The sequence below is a fragment of the Artibeus jamaicensis genome, unplaced genomic scaffold (assembly GCF_021234435.1).
Source record: "Artibeus jamaicensis isolate MK-2021 breed Jamaican fruit bat unplaced genomic scaffold, CSHL_Jam_final contig_956, whole genome shotgun sequence".
Lineage (NCBI taxonomy): Eukaryota > Metazoa > Chordata > Mammalia > Chiroptera > Phyllostomidae > Artibeus > Artibeus jamaicensis.
Genome location: NW_026522021.1, coordinates 2636936 through 2660684, shown reverse-complemented (window position 1 = coordinate 2660684; position 23749 = coordinate 2636936). Strand labels below are relative to the sequence as shown.

General features: G+C 39.3%; 1 protein-coding gene across 1 annotated transcript in view; it reads left to right on the top strand.

Moving 5' to 3' along the window:
* The first annotated feature begins 2807 nt into the window (after positions 1-2807).
* LOC119041580 (cytochrome P450 3A12-like) overlaps positions 2808-23749 on the top strand; it is a 39759-nt gene continuing 18817 nt past the window's right edge. Inside the window, exons 1-8 of the mRNA XM_053655363.1 lie at positions 2808-2986; positions 6290-6383; positions 8084-8136; positions 9662-9761; positions 15685-15798; positions 16059-16147; positions 17779-17927; positions 23145-23272. Coding sequence (XP_053511338.1) covers positions 2916-2986; positions 6290-6383; positions 8084-8136; positions 9662-9761; positions 15685-15798; positions 16059-16147; positions 17779-17927; positions 23145-23272 — 798 coding nt within the window. The 5' untranslated portion in view covers positions 2808-2915. The remainder of the gene's footprint in view (positions 2987-6289; positions 6384-8083; positions 8137-9661; positions 9762-15684; positions 15799-16058; positions 16148-17778; positions 17928-23144; positions 23273-23749) is intronic.

Genomic DNA, 23749 nt, shown 5'->3' with positions numbered 1-23749 from the left:
GCTGGTTCTTCCATGTGTACAAGGTTTGGAGGATTCTCTTTTGCTTTTATTCAGTTGTTTGTTCTGGGTAATTTCTCCACTATTTAGTTGTATTTCCAGATAGGTCCTGGATTGAGGCTAGTGTGCCTTCTGCTCCTTCCTTCACCTTTTTCTGTTGTTATCTGTTGGTGGTTCCTTTGTTGTTGGGTTTCCTCTTCCATCAGGTATCCTGGTGTTGACAGCTTCCACCTACTCTTTTTTGTGAGCAGTTGGAGGGGGAAGGCAAAATGGTTTAAGACAGCAAGAGAGTATTCTATGATATTTACAACAGCAGCTAGTAGACAAGAGATAGGAGATCCTTTGGCTATATATAGTGTTAACCGTGATATTCCCCCCAACTAGCCACTTTTTAGAAATGATGGAAAGGAGACAAGTCTTTTATGGTGGGGGTGGGAGGATTATGAGTTGGATCTAGAGAGCAGAGAGCTTGTTGGAGGTCAGATTCTGAGGTAAAGTGAGAGTAAAGGATAGAAAATAGGTTTAGTGTGTAAGAGAATAGAATTAACTACAACATTAATAGAGTTCAGGAAACTATGAAGGGGGCTAAGATGTGGGAGGAGTGTTTTGTAGTATTTCAATAGTATAGAACAGCTATTATTTACAATGATAATAGAGCAACAATCACATGACAGAATCTATGTGATCTGGTTAACCAGAATAGGAAATATAGGACCTAGAGTAGTGTACTCATGGAACACAAGTGAAGAGAGAGGCAATAAATCAACAATACATTATGAAAGAGAGAACCAAGGGAAACCAGTCGAACAATGCGATAACCAGCCAAATGAAGAAGACTAATCTGAAAGATGAGGCATACAAAAACACTAATAAAGTAAAAGATGTAAGAATAATGAAAATAATAATAGAAATATGCAATAACTTGCAAATTCTCTGTAGTAGCCAAGTGAAATTCTTCTCACCTTCTCAGCTGTTGGGATGCCCCCTCTTTGGGTCCAACTCTGGTCTTTTCACAGAGTCTTTTCAGGTCTTTTCCTGAACTCCAGGTGTTTGGGTTGTTTGTTGTTTTTTTTTTTCCTTCTGTGGGTATTATAAAAAGAAAAAGAAGAAGGAAGGAGGAAGAGATAAAAGGGGAAGAAGAGAAGAGAAATAAAACAAGAAAGAAGGAAAGACAGGAAGAAGGAGTTAAGTTTTTTTAAATAATCAAGAATTACTTAAATAAAAAAGCCTCCTGCTGGCTTCAAACTGGCTAAGCCAGTTTTTCTGTTCTTTCTGCCTGCAGCTGGCTGAGGGTTGATTGATTTAGTTTTTCTCTATTCCTGATCTGCAGTTAGTCAGCCTCCAGCCCAGTTCCCCAAGTAGCCTCCCATCCCTCAAGTTCAGGCACACACTCTTCCCAATTTATAGGAGTGTTCCTAGGACCTTCTACACCACCTCCCAAGAACAGCGCTGCTGGGTGGGGAGGAGTCCAAAGTGGCTGCTTCAGGAGAATGTCCTAAACAGTTGCCAAGTGTCTCTTTTTTCACTTTTTCTTTTTGAGAAATTCCTCCTGCTCAAGCCTGCCACTCCATACAGAGGCCTGGCCTCTCACACAGCCCAATTCTCCATCCAAACTAAGGAACATCCGGGTCAGGGCCCATCATGGCCCAACTTTCCTCAGCCTGCATCCACACACTCAGTGAGTACTCACAGCCCCTGTGTGTTTGCCTCTTAGTCCTTATTTCCCTTTCTACAACTTCAAGCAACCAGGTCTCTCCCAGTGCTGCTCAAGCCTTGTTTGGAAGGGGAGGGAGCTGTTAACCCAGCCTTCTCCCAAGAACCCTGTGGCAGACCTGTCAGTGCTGGACCAGGGGCTGCAGCCACTGCACTGGTCCCAGGGACCTTACTGTCCTGAAGCACTCTCCTTCCTGTCTAGTTTTTCAATGTCCTCTACAATTTTTGGTCTTCTATTTTCATACATGCTGGGTATTGTTGGCTGTTCACTCTGTTCCTCAGTAGATCAGCTAGGTGTTTTACCTGTGTGCAGGGGGAAGTGGGCTCCACTCCCACCTACCTCGCCGCCAACTTCCTCAAGTTAATTTTTTTTTATTTTATTTATTTATTTATTTAAATTTTATTTATTTATCTTCAGAGGGGAAGGGAAGGAGAGAGGGAGAGAAACATCAATGTATGGTTGCCTTTCGTGCATCCCCTGCTGGGAAGTGCCCTGCAGGGAACCGGCCTGCAACCCAGGCATGTGCCCTGACTGGGAATCGAACCTCGATTGTCTGGTTCGCAGGCCCGTGCTCAATCCACTGAGCTACACCAGCCAGGGCTTCAATAGTTAATTTTTTAAGTTACCTAGAGAAAGAAGCAGTGATAACTGTTCAAGGAGATTCATTAGGAAAGACTCCAAAAGAAGCGTTTCTGTCTGAGTTGAGTTTTGAAGGATGAGTAGGAATCTTCTAGGGCACAGAGACATTTCTTGGTAGAGGAAACTGTAGGGGTAAAGATCTTGAGACTTAGCTTGTTTGAAGGATTTCAAGTGTTTCTTAGTGCAGGCAGCCATGGGGTCGAGGACAGGTTAGAGATTTAAGGCCAATGCTTTACCTGAGTTTCTGTAACCTTTGGGCATACTGATAAAATGAAGTGAGTTGTTCACTGATTACTCACAGAACATGAACTCAAGGGTGGTCAAAGTGGGAGTTTCCATGAGGCTTTGCCAAATATTAAGTTGAGAGGTCACCTGAAGTTTGAGCACAGATGGCATTTCTACTGGGTCAGATCTGGTCCCACCCCCTCTCCCACTATATAAATAGCCAGTCTCATTGAATATCCACTGGGTGGGAAGGGAAATTTCTCACACACAGGCCTGCTGAGAAGAGCACACGGTGCTGCAAGGAAAATTCAGAGGAGAGAATCTCGGGAGGAAAGTGGCCATGGACCTGATCCCAAGCTTTTCCACAGAAACCTGGGTTCTCCTGGCTACCAGCCTGGTGCTCATCTATCTGTGAGTAAACTGTCCAGGCTCATGTCCTCTGTAATCTTGGACTCGGGGAGCTCATCAGGTCCCCCTTTCCCTTCTCTGTTTTAAATATCCAACAGTCAATAAAGGAAAAGTTGTTTAAATTTGGGGGTCTACAAACACCAAAGGGGTTATTATTGATCTGACTTTGATCTTTTGAGGAGTAATATCCCATCTGCCCCCAACTCCCAATTTCTGTAGCCCACATGCTTTGGTGAAATTATTTGCTCCTAGGGTGATTCCAGACCTAGTCTGAATGACCCTAGGAGTTCAGCAGAGGCAGATCAAAAACAATGGGCTTCTGGGCCCTGGCTGGTGTAGCTCAGTGGATTGAGTGTGGGCTATGTATGGGGTGCTGGACACTGCCCCTTCTCTTCACACTAGCTCTTCCCTTTATTCAGTGTCTCTCTCCTGACACTCTCCTCCTAACACTCAGTTCCATCACCCTATAATAGGCAGAACTATTGAAGTATTCTCCCTTCATGAGAAACTAGAGCAGAAGAAAGTTGCAGCAATTTTGACATTGTATTCTTTTATTTCATCTTCATCTTCTAGTCTTCACAGAGGGTTAGCATTATTATAGAGATTTATTTTCCTCCTGACATGAAATCTTCTAACAGCCTGTAAAGGCACAAACCCACAAGCCAATGTGCATTTAAATATTTTTTCCAGTAAGTTGCAGTACAGGAGGATAAACCAAGCCATCTAGCAGAGGAATTCCTTTCAAGAGTGGGATTCCTGCCATCACGTAGCAGGTTGGGATAGGAGGTATTTTGGACATGTGGGTAGGGAAGGCCCCCTCCATGTCCTGTGTGACTTCTATCTTAATCTCACTTTCATGAAGAGTAGGCATCATGATGACTTGAATATAGAAAATATAAACATTATTTTAATTAATTGAAAGAAATGTTATGAATACAGCATATCAGGGCAATATAGTTTCCGTCTGATGACATTTTAGAATAACTTGATAGTGTTAAATTTTATTCTATTTAATATTAGATTTTTTTTACTGACATAAGACTATTTCTGGCATGTCCTTTCTGTAGAATAAAAGAGGCTATTGGTACAAGATTTGTGACTACAAAGGTGTGTAAGTAACCTCACCCAACTAGAATAATATCTGAAATATGAGTCCATTGTACAAATACATACATGCATGACATAGATTGTATATATATATGCATAACTGGTTATTTTAATCTCATAGTGCAGGTAAGTGAGATTGTGAGGCAGTGAGGGTAAGCGAGGCCTTCTGGAAGGAGTAGGAGGATATTTCTCCCAGAAACCCTGGTTTCACAGGACAGCAGGGTAGGCATCTCTTCTGCCTGACCCTGGGGAGAGGGACACCATCTAAGTCACACTGTGTGGTCTGTGTGGCAGTGGGCCTATCACTAGATGCTTTCACCACTGGATAAACAAATTTGGTGCCTTAGGAGACACTGGTACAGTTGTGAGTCATTGCTGTAGCTAGACCATGCCCTCTTATGGCAACACAATGTAAGTGCAATAGAAATGACTGGCTTTACCAAAAGCAGCATTGCTCTACCAAAAAGGGGAAGTTGTAAAGAAGCCATGGAATTCACACAGCCCATCCTCTGCCTTGCTATGGATCATATGAGTTTAGACACCAGACCAGGTCCCTCGAGGGATGAACATTGCTGATGCATTCACTCAAGTGCTGAAGTTCAGAAGCAGAAATGGGTTTAATTGATTTGCCGTGGTTGTCATGGCCAAGGAAGAACGGGGTTGGGACCATCCAAAGGTACCCCAGGTTTCAACAGTCAGTGCACATAACTTCACCAAGTTTCTGGAGGAAGGATCCACACACCCACCTGGGCCCAGCTCAGGCTCCTCTGCTGTCCTTGAGCATGAGTTCTTTTACACATTATTTTACCATTTCCATCACTTATTATAAGATTATTCATACTGCATAGAATGTTAGAAACCTATACTTTCTTAAAGGGAAACCTCTAAAGAAGAGGGGACAAAGTTTTAATTCAGCTTTCTGAAACATATTTTATGTTGTATAGCACATTTTCTGCAATAAACAGAAAGGTGCAGAAGTCTGAAAGGCCCCTTTAGCAGAAAGTGCTGGTAGGGCATGCTGAACGGTTATACAGAGCCTCCTCATCAGCCATACTTTTCTAATTTGCCTCTGTGGGGTGAGTCTTGTAGGCCCAGCAACTTCACCCTTAAAATGGTTGCCAGCGGCCTATTTCCTCAGCCTCTCCTTGCCCTCCACTCTTCCATCTCTCAGTGACACTGGAATGGAAAAACTTGCAAGCATTTAGAACCCCCAGAACACCACACATGACACAGGAAAGATGAGTCACAGGCAGGCCTACCATGGGAAGCAGTAGCCTTAATGGGATTTCAAGATAGCTGACACACAGAAGCAGTAAACAAACCAATTTCTGACTGGCCACCTTGAAAAAATTAGCAAACCTGGTACTGTGCTTAGCAGGTGAGCATCACAGGCTAGAGGACCAGATACCTCGAGGGGAAAAATGGTCTGGAAATAGATCTTTAGTCATTGGTATCTTTATTCAGTTTCATTCAAGAAACACATGAGTCAGTCACCCTTCTCTAGAGCTCAAGTCAATCAAATTGCCTCACGACAGAGACTTGGGTGTAGCTGACAGGCAACCACGTTTCTACAAGGCCAGGGGAACCTTTGAGCACAGTTTTCATTCTGTGGGTAAGACCACTGTAGCTATTATAAGACCTTCCTATGGTGATATACGAGTATTTAAGAAAAGCCAAATCTTAAAACAGAGTCATGGCACAGAGGGAAGTAAAGCCTAAAAGTCACTGAACAAACTGTAAGGACACTGTCTCGGTAGGCTCACAGTAACTCCCTGCTACTGAGTGGGTGCAGTTAAGCAAAATCTTGTCATTGGAGCAGAATTTATTTTGTGTGTGTACACAGAATAGAATCTCAAAGTCATTGAAGAGTCAATTTGCTTAAAAAATGACTGAATTTTCTAGAAATATTTCAGCCTCTCAGGAGTATTCCCAATGGAAACATTTAACAAGTAATCACTCATATTGGGTCCATGAAACTTCGGCCACTTTTTTCTAATTGTTACTTTTTGCGTGTCTCACAGTAGAAATGGGAAAAGAGGTGAGAAGAGAATGTAATTATTGCTGTTGGAGTTGCTGTTATTATTGATGGATTACATGTTCATTCCCTAGCTTGACTGGTCCAGTTGTGAGTCAGTGAATGGCCACACTCTGTGCCTGTTCCATTAACCCCATAACATGTTTTTCTCCTTCACTTTAAAGATATGGGACCCATACACATGGAATTTTTAAGAAGCTGGGAATTCCTGGGCCGACACCCCTCCCGTTTGTGGGAACCGTTCTGGGCTATCGTAGGGTGAGTGTTGTTGGGATTCTTCTTTTGCTTCTTATGATTACAAATAGCAGCTGAGTTCCATAGCAAAAGGGCTGTCCTCAAGGGGAAGTTCAGTGGTTTCACGCTTTTCAGAAAGGGCAGCTTAGGCACCACCCAGCCCATCACCAGGTTTACCCAGGGCTCTATGTCAGCTGTTCAGAGCCTCACATTTTGTCTTGGTTGGGCAGCAGAGCTCTCTGGCTGATTCAGGACATGATTTAATATTCCAACTTGTGTGCATCCAGAGGAGGATTTTCCTTCTGCCAGGTGCAGGTTCCCAGGAAGATATAATCATGCTGAGTATTAGGACAAATGCATGAAGAGGTGCCTGGTAGTGCCTCATGAGGTTGACTATGCCAGAGTCAGACGTTCCTGTTCCTAGGATATGTTCTGGGTAGCCTTTTTTTCCTTCTTCCTCCTGGACAGCTGTGAAACTTCAGTGTATGAGGCAGCCCAAGTATTCACCACTGGGTAATTTGCACATGTTTGTCTCTTCAACCTCTAAAAGAGTCTTGTGGGGTTTTAAAAAAAAAGCACAGTTACTTATATAAAGTCATTATAGAGAAGATGATTTGACAAAGTTATTAGATTTTTTTAGTTTATCTGGATAGAATGAACACAGTGGCACATGGACTGTGAATTTTGGTAAAACCTTCATGGTTGATTCAGTCCTGATCCTTTGCCCAGGGCCCAACCCTTGAACGGAGAGCTAAGAGCTTCCTTAGGCCAGCAGGCAGAGCCTGTGTGCAGGTTGCTCTGTGCCTCAGATTTTCTTTCCCTCAAGGGAGAGGCTTGATTCTCAGATTCTGATTCTCCCAGCTGGGATCTCACTGCCTCTTAGTCTAAGACCTTCCCATAGTTTTTTGCCTCCGACAAGGCAATATTTTCCTCTCTACCATTCCCAGTCAACTCCTTACAGATGCACTCCAGGGCCCACATTTCTGGAACTTCTTTTGTATAGTTAAAATATCAAATTTCACAACTAAAACTTAGCAATAGCAAGATGTGTTCTTTTTTAATTACAGAATTTAAAACTCAAAGAAAGCATTTTAATGTGCTCTGTCCTTGTGCAGTGCTGGCATTTCCCCATCTTTTCCACGTTGATCCATAAAACTGGAAAGCAAGTACTTTCTCATTCATTCATTCACTCACATACTTACTCAATGTACATGCCTGAGACTTATGTAAATCTATTAGACTTCAAGAGGTCACTGGTGATAAAGTTCCTCATTCTGCTAGAATTCAGAAAGGTCAATGAGAGAAATAAAAAGATGCTGCACCAGGAGATCAAAGAGTGTGCAGGCCACTCTTACTCTCCCTCAGCTTCAGTCCAGGAGTCTATGGAGGTAATAATTCTGGGGGTTATGGGGTTTGAGAGATAATACATGCACAACAAAGCCCTTCTGAAAGACAGGAGTTACTTAGTATCAAACACAAGGGTAAGTCAAGTATCAACACTACTTGGAGAAAATTCAAGAGTGATTTTAAATTCCCCACTGCAAATATCTCCTCTATTTCCTCTCTGTTTCCCAAGACACTGCTGAATAAGAGCTTCCCTCTATCAGTGTGAAACACAGAAACACAGTCCATCTGAGTTCATGGGATTCAAGTCATTTTGGTTCCAGTGAGAGGTAGAGGCCAGTACATTCAGATCAATAATCTGATTTTGTTTCTCCTTGCAGGGTTTTGTGGAATTTGACCAGGAATGTTTTAAAAAGTATGGAAGAATGTGGGGGTGAGTACTGGGGAAACTCCCAGTGGATTTACTTGCTGTTATGATGAGGGTCCCATGGTGTGGAGGACAGTCTCAGCCCAGAGCCTCTCAGGATGAAGCACCTGTGGTAAAGGTTTTGGAGGCTTGTCCTACCAGGGATCCCAGATGTCGCCAGGTGTCCAGGTCTGCATTCTGAATTGAGTTGGAGAGTTGCAGGTTGTTGTTACTCTCCAGACTTCAGTGGCCTAGGGACTCCTGGCATCACCTTCTGTCCAGTCTCATCATGCCCCTCTTCTCCATTTTTCCTCCCTTAGGTCTCCTTCCATTGGGTAAAATGCATTATTTCAGGCTCTTCCAATATAGGCTCATAAATGCCTATTACAACTCCTTCCCACATGATTGACTATTAATTAAAAGCCAAAGTCCTTCATTTTAAATTTGGATTTGTTATGTCATTAGGAAAAGGCTGTGGGTATAGGTAAATGGAAAGGGAAACCATATCTGCTCAGCTTTTTAAAATTTCTCTGAAAATATGGAGTTTGGGTTTTTAAAAAGATTTAAAGCAACCCTTCTCAATAGAAGTTTAGTTTATACAAGTATTGATTGCTTTATGTACTCTGTTCTACTACCTTTGAAGAGATGTAGGATATTTCTAAACCACACTGCTCCCTGGTGGGCTGATGGACCTAAGGACTTTGTAAAGTGGCCTCAGGCAGTTGCAGGGGCTGTTCCTGTTGGGAGCTGCTGGAGGGGTGGTGGGTGCAGCAGGAGAGGGCTTGCCCTGCTGCTGGCAGATGTAGCCTGCTTGGAGCCCAGGGCCAGTTATGACCCACATGTAGAATAAATATAAGTAATGAAAGGAAAATATTTGTAAATGAATCATACATGCTTCTCTGTGTTTTTTATTCTCTTTGTTGTTTGTTTCAAATATTTCTAAACTGGATTCTACCAAGGGCCTCTCTTTAGCAGTTAAAATATTTCCTTTAAGCAATTATAAACTAGTAATCGAATTTTAGAAAAAGAGCATAGAAATCATTCATATTTCTGCCATATCTTTTTGAGCATTCCAAGTCTTTTTTATTTGCAGACTCATTTTTACATGTTTGTGATCAGTACGCCTACATTTTTCACCTAATATTCTGTCATTTGCATTTTTATGTTTTTGATTATCTTCAAAAGTGTATCTCTTCCTTTTTATTGTTTATGGTATTTTTTCCATTACCAAAAGTGTATTTTTAAGGGACTGAGTACCTACCCAGGCTCTCCTTATTATTTTTATGTTCTCAGATTATTTACTTGCCTTCATCTATTTACTAACTTAACTTTCTTTTTGATAGTGAAATATTTTAAGCATAAAAAATTCTAAGAATGGTATACAAAACACCCAGGTACATGACCTAGGTTTAAATGTTCTCATGCTATTTCCAACAATGATCACATAAATATGGGTTATGTCACATCAGAATGAAAGCCTGGACTTCCAGACGTGGCTCCAGCTGCAGAAGCTGGCTTGTTAAACTGAATGAGCTCTGTTTTCCGGACACAGGTTCTATGATGGCCGACAGCCTGTGTTGGCTATCACTGACCCAGACCTGATCAAAGCAGTCCTTGTGAAGGAATGCAACTCTGTCTTCACAAACCGGCGGGTAAGTGTCCATTTTTGTTTAAATTAAAGTTTTATTTATTTAATTTTTAATTTTAATATTGAAATAATACCAGATTAATTGGAAGTTACAAAAGAATTCAGGAATATTCTATACCTGTTATTTTGTTTTCTGAGATAGTAATATCTTTTACTCGTATAACTACAGTACAATATCGAAGTAGGAAATTGACTTTGGTGCTATATTTACAGAGCTTATTTAGATTTCATCAGTTTTATGTGCACTCATTTGTGTGTGCGTTATTTATAAAAATTTATCGTATATGAATACTTGTGTAACTATCATCACAATCAGTATACAGAACTGTTCCACCACCATAGTCTCCCTCTTCATATTCTTCTATGGTTACAATGTGTAGCTTGTCTTTTCCTCTTCTCAGGGTCTTTAGCAGAGCAAATATATTTTTACTATTGATGAAGCCAATTTATTCATTTTAAATAGGTTGTATCTTTTTTTTTTTTAAGATTTTATTTATTTATCTTTAGAGGGGAAGGGAAGGAGAGAGGGAGAGAAACATCAATGTATGGTTGCCTTTCATACATCCCCTGCTGGGAACTGGCCTGCAGGGAACCGGCCTGCAACCCCAGTATGTGCCCTGACTGGGAATCGAACCACTATTGTCTGGTTCGCAGGCCCGTGCTCAATCCACTGAGCTACACCAGCCAGGGCGAGGTTGTATCTTTAAAAAAAAAAAACATTTTATTAAGGGCAATCTTAGCTGGAGGTTCCAGCTTTTCATGACTTTGAATATTCCTTGCCAATCCCTTGTTGCCTGCGAAGTTTCTTTTGAGAAATCAGCTGACAGCCTTACGGGAACTCCCCTGTAGGTAGCTATTGCTTTTCTCTTGTTGCTTTTAAGATTCTCTCTTTATCTTTAACTTTTGGCATATTCACAATGTGTCTTGGTGTAGACCTGTTTGCGTCCATCTTGTTAGAGACTCTCAGTGCTTCCAGGACTTGCATGTCTATTTCCTTCACCAAATTAGGGAAGTTTTCTTTCATTAGTTTTTCACTTCCATTGTTTTAGGCTTCCAATTTCCCACTCTTTTTATCTTCTCCTTCTGGCACCCTTAACATGCAAATGTTGGTTTGCTTGAAGTGGTCCCACAGGCTCCTTGCACTCATTTTTTTTATTCTTTTTTCTTCTTGTTGTTCTACTTGGCTGTTTTTTTGTTTCCTTGTGTTTCATATCATTATTTTAATTCTTGGCTTCAACCACTCTACTGTTGATTCCCTGTAAATTGTTGATTTCCATTAGTATTTCCTTCATTTCTGCCTGGCTCTTTTTTAACTGTTGAAATCCTCACTGAGTTCTTTTAGCATCCTTTTAACCAGTGTTGTGAATTCTGCTTCTGATATATTGCTTGTTTTCATTTTGTTTAGGTCTTTTTCTGGAGTTTTGATCCGTTCTTTCATTTGGGTCACATCTCTTTGTCTCCTCATTTGGCAACCTCTCTGTGTTTGTTTCTGCATATTAGGAAGAGCTTCTACAACTCCCTGTCTTGGTAGCATGAGCTGTAGGTCCAGTGGCACTGCCGCCCCATCACCCAAGCTGGGTACTTGAGGTGTGCCATTCATGTGGGTTGAGTACACACTCCCCTTGTAGTTGAGCCTCGATTGCTGTTGTCAGGCCAATGGTAGAAATGTAGTCAGGCCAGCCAGCTGCAAGGATTGGCTGTGACCACTGACCACCAATCTCCACCCTCTGTGGAAGATTATATGTGCAGGAATGGGGTGGTGGTGCTCAGCATTGTCTGTAGCTGTCGCTGAGTAAGCAGGCTCTGGGGTTTCCAGGGTGGTGCAGGGAAGAGTCAGCCCCTACCTGTGTTCCACCTGGGGCCATGTGTGAGCTACAAAGTAATCTGCAGCTGTCTGCTACTTGTGCTGGGCTTGGAGATCCCCAGGCAAAGCCAAACTGTGATCCAAAGCTGGCAGCTGCCAGTGCTGCGCTAGGGCCACTTAGCAGAGGTAGGGGTCTGGGGTCAGGCCCGTAAGTTGGGTAGGGTGGAGCCTCAGGTAAATGCCAAGACAGGGCAAACAGTGTAAGCCAAGTTGATAGAGCCTCATATATGGCTCTCACCTGCTGAAGCTGTGGCTCTGTGCAGGGAGGGCTCAGAAAAGGCACAATGGCCTTGCCCTGTCTTTCTATCTGGTAGAGAGCTGTTCCCCAACTCTCTCCCTGACACTTCAGTTCCTCTCCTTATGCTACTGTTGCATTTCAAGCTGGTACCCCAGTGGTTCTAGAGCTCAGAGGAAGTACATCTGTGTAAGTTCAGCAGGGGCCCTTTAAATGCAACTACTAGGGAGTATAGTAGTTGTTTTTTGTTTGTTTGTTTTTTATCAACTCCAATCCCACTGGTTTTTACAGCCAAAAGTTATGGAGGCTTATCTTTCTGGCACTTGTACTCTGGGCTGGAGGGTCTACTGTGGGTTTAGACCCCTTGCTCCCACGATATCCCACTTGAGTTCTTATTTACCACACGTGGGTGCGGGACTCACTCGTTCCAGGCGTCTGAGTCTCCTACACTTCTGGATTGATGTGATTTCTTTAGTCCCATAGTTTTTGGATTTCCATTCAACTCGACTTCTGAGAGATGATTGGTCTACAGTTTAGTTGTAATTTTATTGTGGTTGTGTGAGGAGGCCAGCCATGTTCAGGTTGTGCCTTTAGTTCCAATTCTGAAAACTCTTCATTTAGCCCTAAGGATCAAAGATTTCCTTCTATTTCCCTAAATGTTATATAGGTTTATGTTTTACATTTAAATCTATAATCAATTTTGTTCTAATATTTGTATAAGGTATGAAATGTCGGTCAAGGTTCTTATTTCCTGTGAATGGATGTCTGATTGCTGCAGCAACATTTGTGAAAAGGCTATCCTTCCTCCTTGAACAGCTTTTGAACTATTTCAAAAATTAACTGAGCCTAGATGTGTGCATGTATTTCTCATCCTCTTCTGTTCACTGATCTATGTATCTGTCCTCCAGCAGTACCACGGCAGTCTTGATTACCATAGCTACATGGTCATTCTTAACATCTAGAATGACTCCTTCCACTTTTTTTTTTCAGAATTGTTTTAGCTATTCTATGTCTTTTACATCTCCATACAAATTTATAATAAGCTTATCTGTGTTATAAAAATTGCTGAGATTTTGATAAGAATTGAAAATAATCATATAGATCAATTTGGAGAAAATCTATAATTGTTACCAGGTCAAGTCTTTCAATCCACAAGCACAGTAAGTCTTCATATTTATTCAGGCTTTCTTCTGTCCCTTTCACCAATATTTTGTAGTTCTCAGCATAGAAATCCTATACATGTTTTGCTAAATTTTTCACTTAAAGTATTTTATTTTCTTTGGAGTGATAATAAATGGTATTATATTTTTAAATACTCATTGTTATTCCATTAAAATGTGGTTGAGTTTTGTTTGTTTCTTATGTATTCTACAACCTTGCTGGGCTCATTTATTAGTTCTAGAGTTTTCTTTTAATATTCCTTAAGATTTTTCAGATTGACAGTTATGTCACCTGAAAACAGAGACACTTTATTTTTCCCTTTTCATTCTAGTATGCCTTTTACTTCTTTTTGTCTTCCTGCACTACCTAGAACTTCCAGTATGATATTATATAAGAGTGGCATGAGTGAACATTTTTGTTCCAAATCTTAGGAAAAAGCATTCTGGTTTTTGCCACTTTTAATTTATATATTTATTCACAACAAATAAAATGTATATACTTAAGGTATGCAGTGTGATATTTTGATATATTGTAAGATGATTACCACAAACGAATTAACATATTCACCAGTGTGTGATAAGAACACTTAACATCTACTGTCTCAGCGAATTTCAAGTATACAATATAATCAATTAAAGTCACCATGTTGTACATTAGGTCTCCAGCACTTATTTATCTTGAATTTAAACTGAGTTTATAGTCTTTGATTGATATCTTTCTTCCACACTCTCATGTTCTTATAGCCCTCATTTTGTCCTGTTTTACTTGGGCTGACTTTTAAAATTCCATATACAAGTGCAATCATACAATATATATCCTTCTCTGCCTGGTGTAATTCACTTAGAATGTTGTCCTCTAGGTTCATGCATGTTATTGTGAATGGCAGGATTTGTTTCCTTGATTCTTCATGAACCAGTGGCCTTCATTAGTGTCTGTGTATTTGAAGAAGCCATCAACTCTTCCAAACTTTATGAAATAACTTAAATAAGGAAAGAAATTTACTTGTGATTTGGGACATACTGGAGTGTTCTTTGGCCCTCAGTGCTAATGTGACTCCAGAACAAGAGAGCATGGTTGGCTTAGGCAGTTGGAATTCACAACATCATCAACTGCATGATCCTTGGCAGCATGAACTATTGAGGTTCCATTTTAGCTACAAGGGATGTTGGGGGTTCTTCAACAGCATCAACAGGGCCACTGGCAAGGAACTCAGTCAGGCAGTAATAGTGGCCAAAGTGGCTGGTGTGAAACACTTATTAGTGGGGAATAACTGCAGGCATATACCCAATGGTAAGTGCCAGGACCAGTGGCAGGAACCAGGGCCAACTGTGGGCATAGAATTTGCTTAGAGTGTTTGGGCCATTAGTGTGCACTGACATGTGGCATGAGCAGGTTGCAGGCACATGCACTGCAGTGACTAGAGTTGTGGCAGGCAATGCACAGGCATGCAGCTGCAAAGGTTAGTTGTGGGCAAATGTGGTTTAGTCCACTGACAGGAGTCAGAGTTAACATCAGGTCTCTGAACAACTGACTGCAGGTATTATACACATGCACAGCCACATACACCAGGGCTGGCTGCTGGAGTGGATCCCATGACTTGGGGTGGTAGCACAACTTGGGGCAGCTCTGGTGGGTGTGGAGGCTTTTATAATCAGCAAATGTGAAAACCTGTGGAGCTATCAGTACCAACATTGGCAGGGTATTCACAGTGGCTGTGCTGGCAATTGATTTCCTCAGCAGCAAAGTCTGTTAGGGTCTTCTCCAGACCACGACATGAAAAGCTTCTTGAGTTAACTACTGAACTCTCCTAGGCCTATTTTTGTTTGTGAATAGATGTCTAATTGTTCTTTGCGGGGCAACAGACACTGGAGTCTCTAACTCTGCCATCTTGCTGATGTTACTCCAGGCTTTCATTTTTAAGTGGGATGTTAGGTGTACATTTTTTGTTTATGCTCTTTATTGAGAAAATTTCACTCTATTCCTAGTTGGTGAGTTTTTATCAGAATGTGTACTGGAGATGTTCTTTTTAAAACAAAATACAGTGTTAAAAGTGAGAAGAAAGTCTCCAGCAGGTTGGCTTGATAGGCCAGTCTCAACCTGAGAAATAGATTTACCTCTTTCTTTTTTTTCTTCTATCCCTGATGGGAAAATGTAAAAGAAAAGGATTTCCCTGTTATTGTATCTTTTTTAAGGAATAGCAAATAGATTCCTAATTTTTTAAGTATTAACTACATTTTTTAATCACCATGTTAAGACTTTTTTTTTCAAGTTGCTCATGCTATAGATATAAGTAAAGATAAAAGTAGTTTGAAACAACATACAGTTTATCAAGGCTGTCTGGATATCAGTCAAGAATCCCTGGAGGAGGTAGTAGGTCTTGTTCCTATCTGTTCCCCTGAAATAGCAGTTTGCCAAACATATTTGCCTCAAAGAATAGATTGGAATAAGTATTAGAAAACACACTGGGTGGCTTGTTATCTCCTCCACCTTCACAGGATACCAGACGTTTAGGATAAGTATTTATTGAGTATCTAGCATAAGGCCGGATACTAAGTAGACAGTCACTAAATATTTGTTGAATAATTGATGCCCATTTAATGATTTTCTACAACCATAGAGAGCTCTAAAACATATGTAGGGGGAAATGTCTTTTGCTTTCAATTCCAGGCTCTTGGTCCAGTGGGATTTATGAAAAGTGCCATCTCTTTGGCTAAGGATGAAAACTGGAAGAGAATACGAGCATTGCTGTCTCCAACCTTCACTAGTGGAAAGCTCAAGGAGGTAAGTGTATAAGAGGACATTTAATTTGAAACTTAAAGAATGTGTCTGGAGACAAGTAGAAAATAAGATAATTTCTTTCTAAGGGTAACCTACTGAATTTGAGCTCCCTTAAAAAAAAGGTCTTTTATCTTTATGTCCTAGAAATGACAATAAGATTCATTATAAAATATCCCTTACTGCTCCATGCTTGTGAAAGCCAGGTCCTTCTGGGACTTGGCTCTTCACATTTAACTCCAAGTGGTGTTATTTTTTGTGTCTAGATGTTCCCCATCATTAACCAGTATGGAGATATGATGGTGAGGAATCTGAGGAAGGAAGCAGAGAAAGGCAAACCCATCAACTTGAAAAAGTGAGTAGGAGCCCAGATGCTGGGATTCTGAGCTTTTCCCTGAGACCCTCCAGCTGCTTTCCACAGAACCGAAATTCCCACTGCTGAGTTACTCTATGACCAAATAGAAGTAGGTGTGTGGTGTTAGAACTACAGTGGGCTACCCGAGAAGATGTGGCTCACCCAAGCAGGGCAGCCAGGAGGGAAATGCCTTCCCTTGTGTATGTGAACCAGGATTAGTGTGTCTGCTTGATTGTCACTGTGTATATTCTGGAAGACAAAGATACATGGTTCAGAGAGAAGAAACATGATTATATCAAAGGGTCCAGTGTAGAGGGTGTGAAATAGTAGTACCAGGGGAAGATACTGGTGCCTATTGGTGGGCAGTGGGTGGGGCAGGGAAGTTACAATGTGGAACTTGGAACAACTTAAACCCCTTCATGAGTTTGGTAAGGACACCAGCAAAATACTAAATATTAAATTTTACCACCACTTCTTTCTTTAATCTAAAAGATAGAAGGTCCTGTACAGACTATGGGGTAGGGTGGCCATATTATTTATTGTCTAAAGTAAGACTTTAAAAAAATTATGTAGGAACAACTGATGTAAACTGGAACTAAGCTGGGATAACTGGGAATGTATGTATGCTCACTTACCTATGGGATTTCCCCAAATCAATTTTGGAGTGATTTTTTATTATTTTTTAAACCAGAAACAATCCTCCTTTTATCTAAAATGGTATTTTCATATAAAAATATTTTACTAGATATAAATTGTTAACTAGATTGAAAAAGGAGTAAAACATACAGACAAAAATGAAGAAATAACTGCCTTTTGAGTTTCTTACACAGTAGGATGGGGAGAAAATGGACATTTTCTAAGCAATAGCTTCATATCACTGTACTGATTTGTTCCAGTAAAGACATTCCATCTGAAGCATAACTTCAACTGAGATTAATATCTAGATTACAGTAAGTCACAGATATTATCTAAGATTCATCTGCCTTCTAAACCAGGAACATTCTTAGTTCTTGTATTTCACAGAAATGAGTCCGCCCTAAGGGCAACCTCAGATCACTGGAGTTCAGGAGAGTAGGTATTTCTAGAGCTTTAGCAAGAGTGTAGAGAAGCAGAGATGACATTCCTGGCAACTCAGACCAGGGTGCTGCTCTTCTGTAATGTGCCGAAGAGGAATCAGCTGAGTACAGATACTTGGATGGGGCAAGACCTAGGTCAATGTCACCTTTTTTGCTTCCACTAGGAAGAGCTCATTATCTACATTCTGTCCTACTCAAACACAGAACAACTGCTATTGTCCAGACTCAAAACATACTATTGTAGTTTGTCTGATTGTGGGTCTCCATCCCTCTGACTAATCTCCCTGTGCTCACAGGTGGGTCTAACTTTCCTTGGTATCCCCATAACCCCAGCACATGGTTAGCTGCATTACTGACACTTGATAAGTACCTCATGATTGAGTGTGACAGGAGCATAGATTTTCAGGTGATCCAGTTGATGGTTTTGACAGTTGTGTGGCTCTTTACCTGTCTTTCCTGAGTATATGAATTTACATGCCCTGCTTGTTGTATGTGTTGGATAAGGCTTAAAGAGTTGCTGATTTTAATTTTTCATATCTTTGTTTCTCTGCTCAGCATCTTTGGGGCCTACAGCATGGATGTGATTACTAGCACATCATTTGGAGTGAACATCGATTCCCTCAACAACCCACAAGATCCTTTCGTGGAAAAAACCCAGAAGCTCTTAAGATTTAATTTCCTTGATCCATTCTTTCTCTCCATATGTACGTAGACTATTATATTTCTTTTTCTTTCTTCCACCTCTCCTGTCCTCTTCTCTCTCTCTCTGTGTCTCTCTCCCCACCTCTTTCTATAAAAGCTTTTTTGAGATATAATTTATATATTGTATCATTTATTCATTTAAAGATGGACAGTTCTATCAATTTTACAACCTAGTATCTGTCAACAGATAAATGAATAAAAATATAGCATAGGTATGATAGGTATGATAGATAGATGATAAATAGATAGATAGATAGATAGATAGATAGATAGATAGATAGATAGATAGATAGAATGGATATTATTCAGCCATAAAAAAGAAGGAAACCCTGCCATTTGTGACAACATAGGTGGACCTTGAGGGCACTGCGCTAAGTGAAGTAAGTCAGCAAGAGAAAGACAAATGCTATAGGCTCTCACTTATATGTAGAATCTAAAAAAATACTTATACTCATAGAAAAAAATAAATGATTTGTAATTGTCACAAGCAGAGGTTGAGGGTGGGGGAATTAGACAAAGGTGGTCAAAAGGTACAAACTTTCAGTTATAAGATATACAAGAGTGTAGATTCTTAAAGTTCTCATCACATGGAAAGAAAAATAATTTTTAACTATGTGAGGTGATTTTTAATAACTGGACTTATTATGATAAATATTCTGCAATATATGTAGAAAAAGCCATTGTGATGTACACCTATACAGTACTGCTTATCAATTACAATTCAATGAAACTGGAAAAAAAGGTTTTTAGTAAATTCAAAGTTATGTGTAGCCATCATATTAATTATTAGAACATTTTTGTCAATTTAGATATATGATACTTTTTTACTTTAACATCTCAATCTCATTAGCCTAAACAATCTGTGATCAACTTTCTGTCTCTATAGATTTGCCTGTGCTGGACACTTAATATAAAGAGAATCATATATGTGGGTTTTTGTGTCTGGCTTTTTAAAATTTAACATAATGTTTTCAAGGTTCATCCATGTTGTAGCATGTATCAGCACTTTATATTTTATTATGGGCAAATAATATTCCACTGTATGAACATTCTGCATTAGGTTTATTCATTAATCAGCTGAGAGACATTGGGTTGTCTCTCTCTACCTTTCAGCTATTGTGAATAATGCTGCTATAAACATTCTGTACAGGGGCTTTTTGTTTGTTTGTTTTTACCAACCTGTTTCAATTCTTTTGGGTTTCTTTTGGTTTCAGTTCTTCCACTCTAGGGTGGAATTGCTAAATCCTATATTAATTTGTTTTTAACTTACTAAGGAACTGCTAAACTTTATTCTACAATAACTACACTACCAGTAACAAATGAAGGTTCCAGTTCTTCCACATCCTCACCGACCCTTTGTTGACATTTTTCTATCTTTTTTATTATGGCTATTCTAGTACATATGACATTGTATCTCATTGTCAGGTTTTGACTTGCATTTCCCTAATGACTAATGATGTTGAGCAACTTTGTATATGTTTGTTGGCCATCTTCGTATCTTCTTTAGATAAATTTCTATTCAAATCTTTTGCCCATTTATAGTTAGGTTGTTTGTCTTTTTGTTGTTGAGTTGTAAGAATTCTTTACATATTCTAGGTAAAAATTCCTTATTAGATATATGAGCTGAGAATTTTTCTCCCATTCTGTAGCTATCTTTCATTTTTCTTGATAGAATCCTTTGAAGCACACAATTTTTTTCAATGTTCTACAATTTGTGTATTTTTTCTTTTATTGCCTATGTTTTGGGTATCATGTCTAAGATTCATTTCCAGATAGGTGATAAATAGCTACCCTTAGGTTTTCTTGTAAGAGAATAGAGGTTTAGCTTTTAGGTTCAGTTCTTTGGTCCATTTTTTATTTTATTTTTGTATATGGTATAATGTAAGAGTCCAACTTCATTCTTTTGCATATGTGTATCCAGTTGTCCCAGCACCATTTATTAAAAAGCCTACTTTCCCCTTTGAATGGACTTAGAACCTTTCTCAACATTCAGTTGACCTTAACCTAAATAGGCATACATACCTCCAGAGAGGACATACATATAGCCATGGACATATGAAAAGATGCTCAATATCACTAAACATTAGGGAAGAGCTAATTAAAACCACCATGTGATATTATCTTATACCTGTGAAAATGCCTATCATTAATAAATCAACAAACAACAAGTGTTGGTGAAGATGTGGAGAAAAAGGAGCCCTCACAACAATTAAAATGACATTTTTTTTAAAAAGGAACCCTCATACCCTGTTGGTGGGATTGTAAATTAATACAGCCACTATGGAAAACAGTGTGGAGGTTCCTCAGAAAATAAAAAATGGAACTACCATATGACCCATTAATTCTACTTCCAGGTATTTATTCAAAGAAATCCAAAACACTAATTTAAAAAGATAAATGCATCTTGTGGTAATTCCCCAGTTCTGGAATGAATAATAAGAATAGATACACACTCAGCAGCTGGCAGAATCCCCAAATTTATAACCTGTTCTATGGAGTAAGGACTATTACTATGGAAAAGGGCAAGTAGAAGCCACTGGAACTGCCACTACCATCAGAAATATAACAAAGTACAAGACAGCACTTCTGGAGGGACTGAAGAGATTAGTGCCACCATCATGGACATGAGAGATGTGGGGGTAGTGAATCTCATCACATCCCCATTCCATTTATCTATTTGTCCTATGCAAAAGGAAGATAGATCTTGGAGAATGACAGTGGATTATTTAAGCTTTACTAGGTGGTGACTCCAATTGCAGCTGCTTCATCAGATATTGTTTCATTGTTTGGATAATTTAACATATCCTGGTACTTGATATGCAGCTATTGGTTTGGTGAATGCTATTTTCTTCATCCTTGGCAAAAGGGCCCACCCAAAGCAGTTCACTTTCATCTGGTAAGGCTTTCCTATGGCAAAGACTTATCAATTTTCCAAGCCTTTGTTGTAATTTGATTGCCTTTCCCTTCTATAAGCTATCACACTGGCTAATAACACTGATGGTATTGGGCCTAGTGAGCAAGAAGCACCACTTACTGGTAAGAGATTTAAGTTTCAGGGGGTGAAAATAAATTTGACTAAAATTTTTTAAAACCTATATGCACACCTTATGTTTAAACAATATTATTTACAATAGTCAAGGTACAAAAGCAACATAAGTGTCCATCATTAGACAAAGGAATAAAAAAATTATGGTAAATATATACAATGGAACGTTGGTCAGCCATAAAAAATGAAATCTTGCCCTAGCTGGTGTAGCTCAGTGGATTGAGTGAGGGCCTGCAAAGTAAAGAATCATGGTTCGATTCCCAGTCCGGGCACATGCATGGGTTGCAGGCCAGTTCCCAGCGGGGGACACACGAGAGGCAACCATATATTGATATTTTTCTCCCTCTTCCCTTCCCTTCCCTTCTAAAGATAAATGAATAAAATCTTTTTAAAAAATGAAATCTTGACATTTGTGACAACATGAATGAACCTAGAAGGTATCGTGCTAAGTGAAATAAGTTAGGCAGAGAAAGACAAATACCATGTGATGCAACTTCTATGCAGACTCTTAAAAAAAAACAAAACAAACAAAATAGAAACAAACTCATAGATATGGAAAACAAGTTGATGGTTGCCAAATGGGAAGGGGTTGGCAGGATGAGTGTAAGTAAAAGAAATTAAGAAGTATAAATTGCTTGTTATAAAAAACATAGTCATGGGGATGTACAGTATTGTATAGAAAATATAGTGAATAATTTTATAATAAGTGTGTATAGTATCACATGGCTAATAGGCTTATCAGGATGATCATTCATAAGATATACTCTTATAAATGTCTGATCACTATATTGATTGCCTAAAATTAATATAATAGAGTATCTCAACTGTAATTAAAAAATTAACTTTTAAAAAATGTAGTTGACCTTAGGCACATTATTTTGGATTTTTAAATTATATTCTATTGATCTCTATGTCTGTCCTTATGGCAGCACAACATTGCCCCAATTATTAAGACTTTTTGGTAAATTTTTAAATTGGTACTTGTGAGTTCTACAATTTACTCTTTTATTCAGATTTGGCTAATTCTGAAAACAAGAATCCTTTGCAATTTATAAAAATTTTAAATTTAGCTTGTCAATTTCTATGAAAAAAACAAGCTAGGAGTCTGATAGAGAATGCATTAAATCTGTAGATCAACTTGGGGAATATTGCCATCATAATAATATGAAGATTTACAATCCATGAACATGGATGTTTTCCCATTTACTTAGATCTACTTTAATTTATTGGAACAATGTTTTGTACTTTAATGACTGTAAGTTTTACACTTCTTTTTGTGCCTTCTGTGAAGCTTTTCTCTTTTTTAAAGTATATTTTGTTGAATATGCTATTACAATCTTCCCAATTTTTCACCACTTATTTCCCCTCCACCCTGCACCTCCCAACCCTCCAGCATTCCTCCCTTAGTTCATGTCCATGGGTTATACATATAAGTTCTTTGACTTCTCTGTTTCCTATACTATTCTTAACCTCTCCTATCTATTTTATGCCTACCAATTATGCTTCTTATTCCCTGTACCTTTTCCCACCATTCCTCCCGTCCCCTTCCCCACTGAAAACTCTCCATGTGATGTCCCTTTCTCTGATTCTGTTCCTGTTCTAGTTGTTTGTTTAGTTTTGGTTTTTTTGTTTTAATATATACATATTAAATATTATGTACTGCTTAATATTTATATTATTATACAATGCACATACCTTATACATTTTTCAGAAGTTTTTTCAATGACAAGAAGAAATAAGACTCACCTATAATTAAACACTCAGATACAATAATCGTTGACATTTTGGTGTCTAGTGTTCTACTGTGCCCATGCATGTGCATCTGACTACTTCTTGAACAGTGAGATTAATTAAAGTATCAGACTCTGGTCTGGTTTATTCAAGGACAGTCTAATTCAATAGATAAAATGCAAAGCCATTCAGGAATGTAATACTGTTTCTTTAGTCACCCAAAAGATGAGAAAGGGGCTGCCGATCTCACTGCTACAGTGATGGTCCTTGTATGTGGGCTTGCCCTTGCTCAGCCATGGGCTTGGAAGTCTGAGCAAAGGTCATAGAGGGAATGGCTCCTTGCTAAGAAGCCTGGTGTCTTTTACTGTTCAGATTAGAAGAGAAAGTTATAATTGCTCCAGGTGTATTTGTATTTTCATTGTGCTTTCTTTTTTTCTTACAGTGCTCTTTCCATTCCTTACCCCAATTTTTGAACTATTAAATATCCATCTGTTTCCAAAAAGTGTTACTGATTTTTTCATAAAAACTGTAAAAAGAATGAAAGAAAGTCGCCTCCAAGATAAACAAAAGGTAAAATCTGGTGGTGGTTACATGCGAGTGTTCCCTTTCTGATCATTTATTGAGCTGTATACATATAATTTGTGCACTTCTCTTATTTTGGATGGGTAGAGAACTCTAGGTTTATAGGAGGAAAGTTATATAACATTTTGTAGGGAATGAAGAAGGTGGAGGTTAAGAAAGAAAATAAAAAATGAATCAGAAAGACATTGTTTAAAATGTAAGAATAAGCACAAAGCTTGGTATATCATTGCATGAATAGTATTGAGATAAAAAACCTTACCAGTTCCCTTCAATAAATTGTCACTCTCATTCATAAAAATAACTGCTTAAAAATCATAATTCCCCAGGCCTTAAACTGGAACAGAATCACATTACTTCCAAGCCTCTTGCTTTATATATTCTGCAATGAAGGCCCCATGAGGCACCTGACAGAGTGCACTCACTCTGTTAAGTCTGAGCCTCCTCGGAGACTGAGAGGGCAGGAGT